This window comes from Chenopodium album, chromosome 12 (genome assembly GCF_948465745.1).
Source record: "Chenopodium album chromosome 12, dcCheAlbu1.1, whole genome shotgun sequence".
Lineage (NCBI taxonomy): Eukaryota > Viridiplantae > Streptophyta > Magnoliopsida > Caryophyllales > Amaranthaceae > Chenopodium > Chenopodium album.
Genome location: NC_137845.1, coordinates 39542025 through 39555596, shown reverse-complemented (window position 1 = coordinate 39555596; position 13572 = coordinate 39542025). Strand labels below are relative to the sequence as shown.

The 13572-nt window shown below is 29.7% G+C and overlaps 1 protein-coding gene across 1 annotated transcript; it reads left to right on the top strand.

Annotated features, from left to right (window-relative positions):
* Positions 1 to 667: 667 nt before the first annotated feature.
* LOC145572380 (ABC transporter G family member 28-like) lies at positions 668 to 11973 on the top strand. Its single transcript, XM_081631356.1, has 14 exons — positions 668 to 912; positions 1001 to 1077; positions 2919 to 3191; positions 3762 to 3825; positions 3913 to 4059; positions 4242 to 4276; positions 4608 to 4681; positions 5788 to 6665; positions 7372 to 7668; positions 9218 to 9697; positions 10048 to 10196; positions 11027 to 11316; positions 11532 to 11665; positions 11817 to 11973. Exons 1-14 carry the CDS (start codon positions 668 to 670, stop codon positions 11971 to 11973), a joined length of 3300 nt encoding a protein of 1099 aa, XP_081487482.1.
* The last annotated feature ends 1599 nt before the right edge of the window (positions 11974 to 13572 follow it).

Genomic DNA, 13572 nt, shown 5'->3' with positions numbered 1-13572 from the left:
GAATCAATTTGAATCTCATTTACAAAATAAAAATATGGCCTAGTATAACATAAAAATTAAAGAAAATTAAATTTAAAAGCCTTTTTATTTTTAACAAACCATTATTCACATTTTAAGGAAGTTGAAACTATATAATCTTTTTACTGGAATAGTATGTAAAAATTTTAACTATTGGAAATTTTAATGTATTAGATATTGCTTTATGCCTATTAAAAAAGAGGTGCATATTTTTCCTATATAACTTCCTTTAATATAGGCAATCATTACTCCCTACCAGTTACATCATCAATTCATAAGTTAGAAAGTCATCTTCAACCAAAAACTAAAAAAATAATAAAATAAAATAAAATTTTATGCCATTTTCATCCCTTTTTACACACTAATTCATCTTGATTTTTATCACAAAATAAGAATCTTCAAAACCATATTCTTGTTTTTCCCCATGATTGATTCTTACCAAAATGAATTAGGCTTTATCAAAAAAGTTATACGTGCCTCAAACTCCATTAATACATTGCATTTGTATATACTGAATATGTTTTCTTTATTCTTACCAATAATAAGACATCCATAGAATGTCATCTTTGTTATTACTTTTTAGATCAATTTTCAATTTAATTTCAATCTAAATATTTGTATATTTGAGAGTTGTTCAATCATATATAATATGACAAAAGTAAAATTTTGTCAATATTCCCTTTTGCAATTACTTATGTTGGTAATTATTTTTGTAGTTATTTTCTCTACAAGTGTTGTTTATTCTCAAGATGATTTAGATGAAGATAATAGTCAAGCTAAAAATCCAGCAACTCTTCAAGTTGTTGCGCAGATGTTATATAATCAACTAGCCAATATCACTCATGTCTTTGAACCAGATATCAAAAGACATTTGGGCTTCTGTATAAAGGACGTGTATGTGAATAAAAAATTCTTTTCTTTTATTTTTATTTTTTTAATTAAGTTATTTGAAGGCTTTGAGATTTTTTTTTTCCCATTTCAGGCAAGCTGATTGGAAATCAGCTTTTAATTTTTCAAATGATCTTGGATTTTTAACATCTTGCATGCAGAAAATTAAAGGTGAAACATCCAAATTCATTATTTTTCTTTACATGCTTTTTATATTATTATAATGATTAGGAGTTATATCTATGCAAAAAATGATTGGGAAATTTTCAATGGTAACACTAACCTTTTTTTAATTTTCTCAGTGGTGAATTGCAAAAATACTTATTATCAATGGTAAACTCTAATTACTTATAATAGGCAAATGGTAACATTAATGATATTTATATGCAATTATAAGCCTAACTCTAGTTAATTAAAGCATAACTATGGTTAATTATTTATTTTTTAATAATAAAATTGTATTAATTTTTTTTTAAAAAAAACAACCCCTCCCCACTCACCCAGCCAGTCAGCCACCAACCCCGGCGATTCCCTACCCATCCCTCCTTTACTTCCGGCCATCCCCAACCCCCCCCCCCTCGATTCCCTTCCCCCCTCTCTCACTCCGATTCCCATCTCCACCAAACTCCTACCCTCCGGTGTCCCCTTTCCCAAAAACGCCCCTTTTCCTTATTCCGTGCCACCCTGAACGCCAAATGCGACGATCTGCATCATTCCACGGAATCCACGCACACAATGTCTTTCAAATCAGCCTCTTTTCTTGCGAATTTGTTTGAACAAGCTTAATAATCTAGTGAAATTGTGATGGGTTTTGGGATTTAAGGACAAAAAAGAATTGATTCCTACAAAAATTAGAGTGTTTCCGAGTTTAGTGTTGGTAGGTTGCAGCCTAGATTGGGTGAGAGAGAGAGAGAGAGAGAGGATATGAACGACAATGGAGGAGAGAGAGAGTGTGGAGTTGAGGAGGGAGAATATAAGGTTTTGAGGAGAATTATGTGTGTTTTCATGGCGGAAAGAGGAGAAAGAAAATAGGGGATTTGGTGGGCCGGGGTCGTTGACAGGGGAGATAGGGGCGGTGGGAGGTCACCGGTGGGAGCTAGGGGTTGCCGAAGAGCTAGGTGTCGCCGACCAGCAAGGGGTAAGGTGGTGGCTGGTGGGTAGGCTATGGGATTGTTTTTTTTTTTTTTTTTTTTTTTTTAAAAAAATATTTCTAAAACTATATTATTTAAAAAAAAACTTTAACTATAGTTAAGAAATTACCAAAAATTAATCATTAATGTTACCATTAGGCATAAGTAAATAATTAGAGTTTACCATTGATAATAAGTATTTTTGCAGTTTACCTCTTAGAAAAATAGAAAGTTTAGTGTTACCATTGATAATTTCCCAAAATGATTTGACACATACATAAAATCATAACGAAACAAAATAATGATGATGCAATATGATGGTCACATTCTTGAATCATTATTTCATTAGCAATATGGTATGGTACATTAAACTAATCTATAAGGGGGTTTTTGATAATCAAGTCATTTTTGTCAAGTGAAATCTGTGTTCTATGCTTCCCCAATATCTTATAATTAGTTCCTATTTTTATTTTCATGGTCAAACTTTAATTAATATGTGCAAAAATTGTGTTAAAAAAATCATAATCAGGTGAGTTATTGTTAGATTGGTCTCACAATAAAGTTTTATGATATAGTTTATTTATAACTTTTGTTAATATGTATTTTAAGACATTGATGGTTAAAGGTAAGTCTTAAAAAAATGTGCTAAATGAATTAGATACTATATTTTAGGACTGTTGAAGTATTGGTTAATTTCCATTAATTCTTCTTATGATATGGGATTAAAAATAAACCAAGACAAATGCATTTCCATTATCATTCACTTTGTTTTGTGGCTCTTTTGCATGTAGTTATCCTCTTTAATCTTGTTAAATGGTTTAATTTACTTATAAAATCCCTTATTATGTTTTATTAAAAATTTCTCTTAATATATGTATATAGATGTTCCAAAACGAGTATGTACTGCGGCTGAAATTAAGATTTACATGATCAGTTTAATTGGTGGAGCCCAAATGAGTTCAAGTTATGTAAAGCCAAATAATAATTGCAACTTAAGCTCATGGATTGATGGATGTGAGCCGGGGTGGGCATGTAGTGTTGGTAAAGATCGTAAAGCTGATATTAAAAACACAAAAATCATTCCAGATAGGACCGAAGATTGTCAACCTTGTTGTGCTGGCTTTTTTTGCCCCAAAGGTGTCACTTGCATGATACGTAAGTAAATTCATATAGTAAAGACATATTATATATGTATATATATAGTGTGTTGATCCATTATTATCATTTTTTCTTCTACATAAATTATAATAAGGTGATATTCCTAGAGTGTTGAACCATTAATTAACAATTTTACAAATTTATATTAATTGTATCACCTAAAATTTGTTAAGCTTCTCATAATATATTAGAAGTGCTATCCAAGAAAAAGAGGAAAGTATAAAAGCGGGTCATTAGATTGTGAGATAGTATTAAATAAATTGGATCAAGAAAATAGGGCAAGAGATGATAGAAATAATCATCTTTTTACTAAATATAAAATAAAGTGATATAGGGAAGACCTTTGTTCTAGGACATGATTAGTAATATTAAAGCAATATAGAATTCCAATGATTACACCATTGAATACTATCTTTGAATATAAAATAATCATCTTTTGGGTCATACTTTTTATCTATAAAATAGCCTTATTATAACAATATACTTTTATAATATTTGATGACTAACTTTCTTATTCAATTTATTTGTCACCTAATAATATTACTTTTGTGTTCACTTTTTATGTAGCTTGTCCACTAGGTGCTTATTGTCCATTTGCTACCCTCAATAAAACTACAGGCAGATGTGATCCGTAAGTCATAGATTAATGTCAAGTTTTGTGTTACATCTCTAAATTATTGATTTTGTATTAGATTTTATATTAGACATTGTTTTACAGATATACATACCAAATACCACCAGGAAAACCTAATCATACATGTGGTGGAGCTGATGTATGGTCTGATGTCATTAGTAGTGATGAAATATTTTGCGCACCAGGATCATATTGTCCATCTACAGTTGAAGAACTTCCTTGTAGTGTCGGGTATAGTATATAATTCAAAAAATTTATCATAATTTCAATTTTAACTCGTTTCATTAATGCAATGGATATTAGGATATTAACTTATTTTTAATTGTCATATGCTCTTACTAGTGTAAAATAAGTTTTTCATGCCTATTATTGGTATCTTTATGAGTTAACTATATGAATTTCTGAATTTTCAGGCATTATTGTAGAAAGGGTTCAACTCAAGAAAAACGTAAGTTTTAAACTGTTTAAATACTAAACAATTTACAGGTATATCTGTACTATGCTTTAGTTATGGAACATTTCATAAATACTCTTATTTCGCGGGTTCTTATAACTCTTATTGCTTTAATCACTTCTCTTTAAAATTTTAAATCTATTCATCTTCTATTTAGTTTTTCAATAACCAATGGACTTCAATTGACACAAAAATTATTTTGGCATTTTATATTCATAATTTTTCCCATGTAGTTGTATAAGTAAATGATTTGAATTTAAATTATTACGATTAAGAGAACATGACCTTGTTGTAAAGTCTCATCATTCATAACTTTTCATGACAGCATGCTTCAAATTGGCTAGTTGTAACGATAAAGTTGCTAATCAAAATATACATGCTTACGGCATATTACTCATTGTAAGTGTTCGATATCTATGTTATCATTTTGTAATAGAAATATTACTCCCTCTGTTTTTTTTTTATTTGCATGACTTTGGATTGCACAAATTTTTAGGAGAGTAATATAATATTGTGAGTGGGTGAATAAATTACTATAGTAAAAGTAAGATGGGGACCATGAAAGAAAAAGTATGTGAGAGAGAATAGATATTTTTATTATTTTAGTGGGGACCATGGAAGAGAGAGAAATGATAAAACAAGTTGAGTGGGGTTTAAAGTAAGAGAGAGAAATGATAAAAATATAGTATAAAATTACCAAATATAGAAGTGATGCATTTAAAAAAAACACCCCAAAAAGGAAAGTGATGCAAATAAAAAAAAAACGGAGGGAGTACTATTATACTCCATGTGAAAATATTCTTATGTAAACATTGAATTGATATTATTTTGATATGAAGGTTGACACATAAAAACTTAGAATACTTTATAAATAAAATTGCATGGAAAATATGAAATAAAACAAAATTATATTAATTTGTGCAAAAACCTTAGTTATTATATAGAAATTTAGTTACTCTACTTTGACTTCAATCAAAACACAATTTTAATTACTAATATATATAATTTGATTTCATTAGTAATGTTGATAAATAATTGATAATATAAAGTTATACATTGAGATAAATCCCACACTTTAATTAAAAAAAGGTCAAGAGTATCACCTCCTCTATCTCTATATTACTTCACTTTTTATAACAACGCTTAAGAAGAAAATGAGAAAGAGAAATTTGAGCTCTTTTTGTAATATAAAAGATATTGTGCTAAAGAAAGAGTGTGGAGAGTTGAGTCTAACAAATGGTGCAAGAAAGGGAAACCCACATTTATCTAATAAGTAAACTAGGCAAAATTGAAAGAATTTTGAAGAAAGCCCTATACAAAAGTGGGAAGAATTTGAAAGAGCATAAGAAGTATATGATAGTACAAGGGTGAAAAAGTGAAGGTGGATGGAAGACTTAATTAATCATTACTGCATATATACATACATCATGATTGTGTTTTTTTTTTTATTTTTTTTTTAACATAGCATATGCATATTCGCTAACACACCAACTTTTATTTTTTAGGCTATATTAAGTACCAGTCTACTTCTTGTATATAATTGTTCGGACCAAGTACTTACTACTCGAGAAAGAAGGTTAGCTAGATCTAGAGAGCGCGCAATAAGAAGTGCAAAAGAAACTGCACAAGCTCGTGAAAGGTGGAAAGTAGCAAAGGAAAATGCTAGAAATCGCGCTATTGGGTTACAACAACAATTATCGCGCACTTTTTCTAAGAAAAAATCTACAAGACAAGACCCATCAAAAGGGTTTCAACCAAAATCTACAAGTAATGATGTTACAAGTTCTTCGGATTCAAAATCAAAAAATAAAGGACATAGCAAACTCACAAAAATGATGCAACAAATTGAGGATGATCCGGATAGTAGTGAGGGTTTTAATATGGAGATTGGGGATAAAAATATTAAAAAACAATTCAAAGCTAAAGAATTACACACACGAAGCCAAATTTTTAAGTATGCATATGGGCAACTTGAAAAAGAGAAGGCCATGCAACAAGAAAACAAGAACCTTACATTTTCTGGAATTATTTCTATGGCTACTGATACCGAAATCCGAAAAAGGCCTTTATTAGAGGTTGCTTTTAAAGATTTAACCTTAACCTTAAAAGGAAAACACAAACATTTATTACGGTGCATTACTGGAAAACTAATGCCTGGCCGAGTTTCCGCAGTCATGGGTCCTTCTGGTGCCGGGAAGACTACTTTTCTTTCAGCTGTCACAGGAAAAGCTACAGGATGTAATGTAAGGGGAAAAATTCTCATCAATGGGAAAAATGAATCAGTTCACTCTTACAAAAGGATAATTGGGTTTGTCCCACAGGATGACATTGTGCACGGAAACCTAACTGTAGAAGAAAATCTAAGATTCAGTGCTCGTTGTAGGTAAGCTAAGTGATGGTAAAAATAACTCTTTCATTGACAATTCAAGCTAAAAATATTATGCTATGGTGAATTGCACATAAATAACATACTAAAAAAGTTAGAAGTGTAATAAGCACACCATATTATTAAGGATCGATATATTACTAAAATATATTCTTTGTTAGTTAGTTTGCTTTACTAAGTTTCAAATCATTATGTGGCTTTAAATAAAACTATTAAAAAAAAAATTATATATGCACATTCATGGAAATTAATTTTTAAAATAAATATCACTTAAATTTGATCATTTTTTTTTAAAAAAGTGAAACATTTATTGCTTCAGCCTTATTATCTATTGACAATATGTTTGAGAATTTATAGAAGAGTGAAACTTTCAGTTAATTACATTACTAAATTGCTACAAAATTATTATTATTATTATTATTATAGGAAATTTTGTATCTAAAATAAAGTATATATGTTATTCGTTTATTTACTTTTCAATACAAAGCTATCACTTATTTTCTACATGTTATGAGATAGGATCGTTAGAAATGTTAATTTAGTAATAAAAATATTTAATCTAAAAACATGAACTTGTATAAAATAAAGCATATATAGAACTTACTATAATGCTTAATCTCTTTAGCTTAATTACTTGATTAGTCTTTGTAATATACCATGACTATTTAACATATTAAGAGTACATGTATATCTTCATATGCAGGTTACCTGGTGATCTTCCAAAGGCCGATAAGGTTCTGGTTGTAGAAAGAGTAATAGAAGCATTAGGTTTACAAGCAATACGTGATTCTTTAGTAGGAACAGTTGAGAAAAGAGGGATATCTGGAGGACAAAGAAAACGAGTAAACGTAGGATTAGAAATGGTCATGGAACCTTCACTATTAATTTTAGATGAGCCTACTTCTGGTTTAGATAGTTCTTCGTCTCTTTTGCTTCTAAGAGCTCTTAGACGTGAAGCTCTTGAAGGAGTAAACATATGCACAGTCATCCACCAACCAAGGTAATTTAAAATTATTACCATTTGATTTATTGGGATTTTATCATCATTATTTTCATCATGATGGTGTAGCTCGACAACCTTAAAAAACAATCTAAGAGCCTTTTTTTCATTTGATCTTAGTTATTAGCATTAGTGAAAACTTACACAAAAGCAAATTAAAAGTTGTTAGACTACAAGTCAACATTAGCAAGTTAGGAATATGTTCTTACTTTTTTAAAAAATGAGTAATTTCATAATATCTTTTTTTTTTTTTTTTTTTTTTTTTTTTTTTTTTTTTTTTTATAACTAATATAACTATTTAATTACAGATACTAAGGTCAAATTTGTGAATTGATATGCGTGTTTAGTTTAACAGTGTCAATTAGGATTTTTTGACAATTACCACCTACAATTGTTGTTGTTTTAGCAATTAGCACCTACATTTTTTTTTTGAATTTTACCCCAACTATTTTTTAAAACATCAAAACTTCCCACCTATTTGGCTGTGAATTGAAGTGTGATGTCATATGGGGACCACGAACTACCTTCTCACCTTATTTCCCTCCTTTTCTTTTTTTCTCTCTTAATTTCTCATTTCTTATATTGTACTCCTCTCAAAATCAAGGAAAAACTTCAAATTAAAGTACATATTCACGTTAATTATTTCACGAATTGAAGTTTTTTCCCAATTTTAGAAGGAGTACAATACATGAGAATGAGAAATCGAGTGACAAGAAAAGAAAGGGAGGGAAAAGGTAGTTAGTGGGCCCCACATGATGTCACATTTGAGTTGAGAGCCAAGTAGGTGGGAAGTTTTACTGTTTTAAAAAATAGTTGGTGGTAAAATTCAAAAAAAAAAAAAAAAAAAGAAATGTAGGTGGTTATTGCTAAAACAACAACAATAGTAGGTGGTAATTGCCAAATTTTCCTGCCAATTATTCAAAGATAGAGGGAGTTTTTTTTTTTTTTTTTTTTTTTTTTGGGAGTAGGTTTTAATGATTTCTCAAATGATATAAACTAAATTTTATTTTATTTTTTTTTGTTTTAATATCATAAATTTCTACTTATTAAAAGACATAATTTTTCTCTTACTAGGGCGGCTAACGCGAGCATCATTGTTAGCTATGTCCAGGAAGCTCTTTTGGTTTGGCCTTCCAACTTTAGTTGTTGGTAGTATTAATGATGGAGTTTTGTAAACAAATATTTTTAGGGATTTAAATGTCCACACACTATTCTTAAGAGTTAAAAAAAGGCAATAAACATTAATAAGAGCAAATAAGTAAATAAAAAATTTAGAGGGTATAATTGTCCAAACGCTATTCATAAGAGTTATCTTAAACACTATAAAAGGCGGGGATTCACATGAAGAAGAATATAATTATAATAACAAATGCCTAAACAGGTCGAATTCTCCATGATGGAAAGTAGGATTAGATTGAATTGATAAGGTATTTTTCCTAGTGAAGTATTATAGAACTTGTAGATTTCTTTATCACCAAGTAATTATTATAATCAAAATTTAATTTTAAGTTTTTTCTATATGGTTATATATATTTCATGTGTTATCCAGCTATGCATTGTTTAAAATGTTCGACGACTTCATCTTACTTGCCAAAGGAGGTCTAACAGTGTACCATGGCCCAACAAAGAAAGTTGAAGAATATTTTGCAGGTTTAGGGATCATTGTACCAGAACGAGTTACTCCTCCAGATCATTATATTGATATTTTAGAGGGAATTATTAAGTCAGGATCTAATGTTACACGTGAACAACTTCCCGTGAGATGGATGCTTCATAATGGTTATCCAGTACCTCAAGATATGTTGCATCTTTGTGATGAAATTTCTAGCACTTCTTCCCCTGACAACTCTCTAAAACCTCATGTTGATAAACGACATGATAAATCTTTTATTGGAGATCTTATTCAAGAAATTAAGTATGCACTTGTATTAAGACGAGAGCACCTTAAGCACAACTTCTTAAAAAAACAAGATTTGTCAAATCGCATAACCCCTGGGATAATGCGACAATATAGATATTTTCTAGGAAGGTATGTTATGTTTCTAATCCTTATTAAAAATATAAATCAAAATTATGAAGCTATAATTCCAATCATCATATAATAAAGGTACCAAATAATAATATCATTTTGTTAAAAGTGATAATAAGTATGAATAATTTAATTTTATTATACTATTAATTTATTAAAACTTAAATTGATGAACAATACTAATGAATTGGTCATTTTTGTAAAAAAAAAAAATAATAAATAAATAAAAATATTTTAGCTAAAAAATTCTTAAGGTTGATTAAAGAAACTACATTATTCCATCGTATATCATTATAGTCTACCTATTCAAATTGATTCACTAGATGATTAATTTTATGATTTATTTTTAGGGTTGGAAAGCAAAGACTTCGGGAAGCTAAATTACAGGCCGTGGATTATTTAATTCTTTTACTTGCTGGAGCTTGTTTAGGAACTCTTGCTAAAGTGAGTGATGAAACATTTGGTGCAATTGGTTATAACTACACTGTGATTGCCGTATGTAAGTATTTTTTTATGCCCCAAAACCCATATAAATTTACACCATTAACCTAGATAATATGGCTTTATGTATTTTAAATATATTATATTCTATAAGGATTTCTCATATATTAAATCTTTTACATGTCTAAGCAATAGCGTTCATGATTAGACTACTATTAAAATACATATCTTTGGATCAAGGAATTATTAATTCATCTTCACTAAATTTGTTATCCTATATACAATCATCTCTTAAGGTTTAAATATTACAACATGATGAACTAGAAAATGTGTAACTATTAATTTCTAAGGTAACATGAACTAGAAAATGTGTAACTATTAATTTCTACGGTAACATTTGTCACATTTTAAAGATAATGTTGGGGTTTTTGACAAGGTTTTATTTTAGAAGTTGAAAAAAGAAATATTATTAATTGAGTATTGGTGAAAATTGAGGAATGAAACAAATAAAAGGAAAGGATATGAATGGAGTATTATTGGTAATTGAGAAACGAAACGAAAAAAAAGATGGGTTATTGAACATTAAAAGAATGGTGGCATAATTTTTTTCACCAAATGAGGGCAATATATATAGCAAAATGAGGGCAATATATATAGTTTTGCTAAATTGTGGAGGCTCTTTAGGTACAAATAGTAAGATCATGAAAGATATATTCTAATCATAAATATTGCCCTCATTTGTTATATATATTGCCCTCATTTTAATCATGATTAGATTAGTTGGAGGTCAATTGGTGAAATATGGTAAATAGTAAGATCATGAAATATTCTAATCATAATTAATCACAAAAAATGTTTCTCATACTTGTGTATTTTGTTGGTTGGCAGCCCTATTATGCAAGATTTCAGCTTTGAGATCATTCACGCTTGATAGATTACAATATTGGAGAGAAAGTTTGTCTGGAATGAGTAGTTTGGCATATTTTCTCTCTAAAGATACAATTGATCAATTTAATACTCTTTTTAAGCCTTTGGTTTACCTCTCAGTGTTTTACTTTTCCAACAATCCAAGATCAAGCTTCTTAGCCAATTACATAGTCCTAGTTTGTCTTGTGTATTGTGTGACTGGGGTAGCTTACGGCTTAGCGATACTTCTCCAGCCAGGTCCTGCACAATTGGTAAATTATACAAATTAGCTACTTAAAAAAACATCATTTCTTAGTACTCCCAATAATTTTTTTTTATTTGCTACATTCAATTTTAACACAATTATTGACGAGAAAAAAAAACCCAAAGAGAACGAACTTGCATAAAAATGTAGCAAATTAAAAAGATCGAGGGAATAGTTTTTACTTGTTATTTTTACTAATTTTATTTTTGATGTGCATTACAGTGGTGTGTGCTTCTTCCAGTAGTATTATCACTCATTGCAAGCCAAGACAAAGAAAGCAAAATTATGTTTGAAGTAGGAAAATTTACCTACTCAAAATGGGCTTTAGAGGCTTTTGTCATTGCAAATGCTGAAAAGTACGTTTTTCATGCTTAAGTATAACAAAAAAAAAAAAGTTTGGTAGCTCATTAATTTTGTAGAGGTTTAAATACATTTAATTAGGTGACAAAATTTGATTATGACATAATGTTATATTGAAAATGACCATGTTTCATTCGATATATGTAGGTATGATGGAGTGTGGCTAATAACTCGTTGTGGATCTTTGATGCAAAGTGGATATAACCTTAATCATTGGAATCATTGTCTAATATTTCTTATTGTAAGCGGGGTCATTAGTCGGATAATAGCTTTTATCTTTATGATTGTAGTTCAAAAGAAATGAAATCATCAACAATTTTAATGTTAATTAATGTACAAGCATTAAAATATGAGTACCTTTAGTTATTCTTTTATTTAACAACATTGAATTGTGGAGTAGTATCTAGTATATAAATGCTTTCGTAATTGTAAGATATAATTTCTAGCATGTAATTGCTAGCAATAATCTAAGTAACCTTTCAAAAACTCCAAAGCACCCTTTAAAGCTTAAGATATGTTTATGCAATTCAAACTGTTCTTTTAAAACTTCAAAATCACTTTTCTAAGACGAAGAATTGGTTAGGGCCCAACACTAACTTATAAAGCCCAAAATCACTATTCGAAACCATAACCTTTTTGAAAATGCAAAATGCTCGCTAACCCTTTTCAAGTCTAGGAGGACAATTAATTGATGCTTTGAGGGCTAAGGAAACTAAACCATGTGATCTTCCAATAAGAAATCAAGTTCTACCGATGAGCATAGAACATGCGCCAGATTCAAGCCATAATGCCATTCACTGAACTAAAGATTTTGTCAATCATGTACCTCATCCTTTCTCGTTCCCTTTTTAAGCTCAGCTGAATAACTATTTGATGCCTTGAGGGTTAAGGAAATAAAATCATGTGGTCTCCCAATAGGAAATTAAGGTCTCATGATGAGCGCAAAAAATAGCCCATTGTGCCACTCGCCAGATTAAAAGATTTTGTCTGCCACGTTCCTCATGTCGTTTGCTTAGAAATTCTGAAGACTAACAAAAGTTTTTCTTAAGCACATGACCCTTGCATTGGGTGCTAGAATTGAAAGTCTATATTCCTATGTGTGCCTATAGATACTCCTTTAGCATTTGAAAAAGGTTTAAATTCATTTTTAGGTTTGAATGGCTATCAAAATCTTTTCTAGCTTTATTAGTGAGGTTTAGACAACTAATCTTACCCAAACACTCTAATCCATGTCTCAAATACCATTGCTCGCTCTAGTTAGCACAACCTCGTTTAAGATCCAAGGCTAACCCTAAGAAGCCCTAACAAGGGTCCTTCTCTATCCTTTTTTTCCCTCCTTATTCTTCTTCTTAAATCGTTTTTCAAGCAAATCTCATGAAGTTTTAATCACAAACGTACATAACAACCCCTTTTTAAATTAGGGATGTAATATTTATTTTATTAACAATCTCAAGGGAATTCATTTTCTATTATCCTCTTGCTGATTATTACATAAAAGTCCATCATTTCCAAATAAATGTTAATTCCTTTGATGCATTAGTTACAGCAAAAACTTAGTCCTTTGCTTAAAAAAAAAGTATAACTGCCAAACTTAAATGGTTGGGAACAACTCAAAAACAAAACAAAACACAAAAAAAAAAAGTAGCAAAATTCTACAATCATCAATGGCAACAACCATGTTTTCCATTCGAAAAAAAATCTACAATTAGCAAAATTGAGTTTAAACCACCCATTACACTACCCTCTGTTTCACACAAATTTAATACAAACCTAGGGCTTGTGTTCATAATTCCCTTTCACTTTCTACAAAAATTATTTAACTCAACAAAATACATACAATACAAACATTTTTCATGAATATCAACAACAATTTCATCAAAAAAATTTAGTTGGTCATAACAAT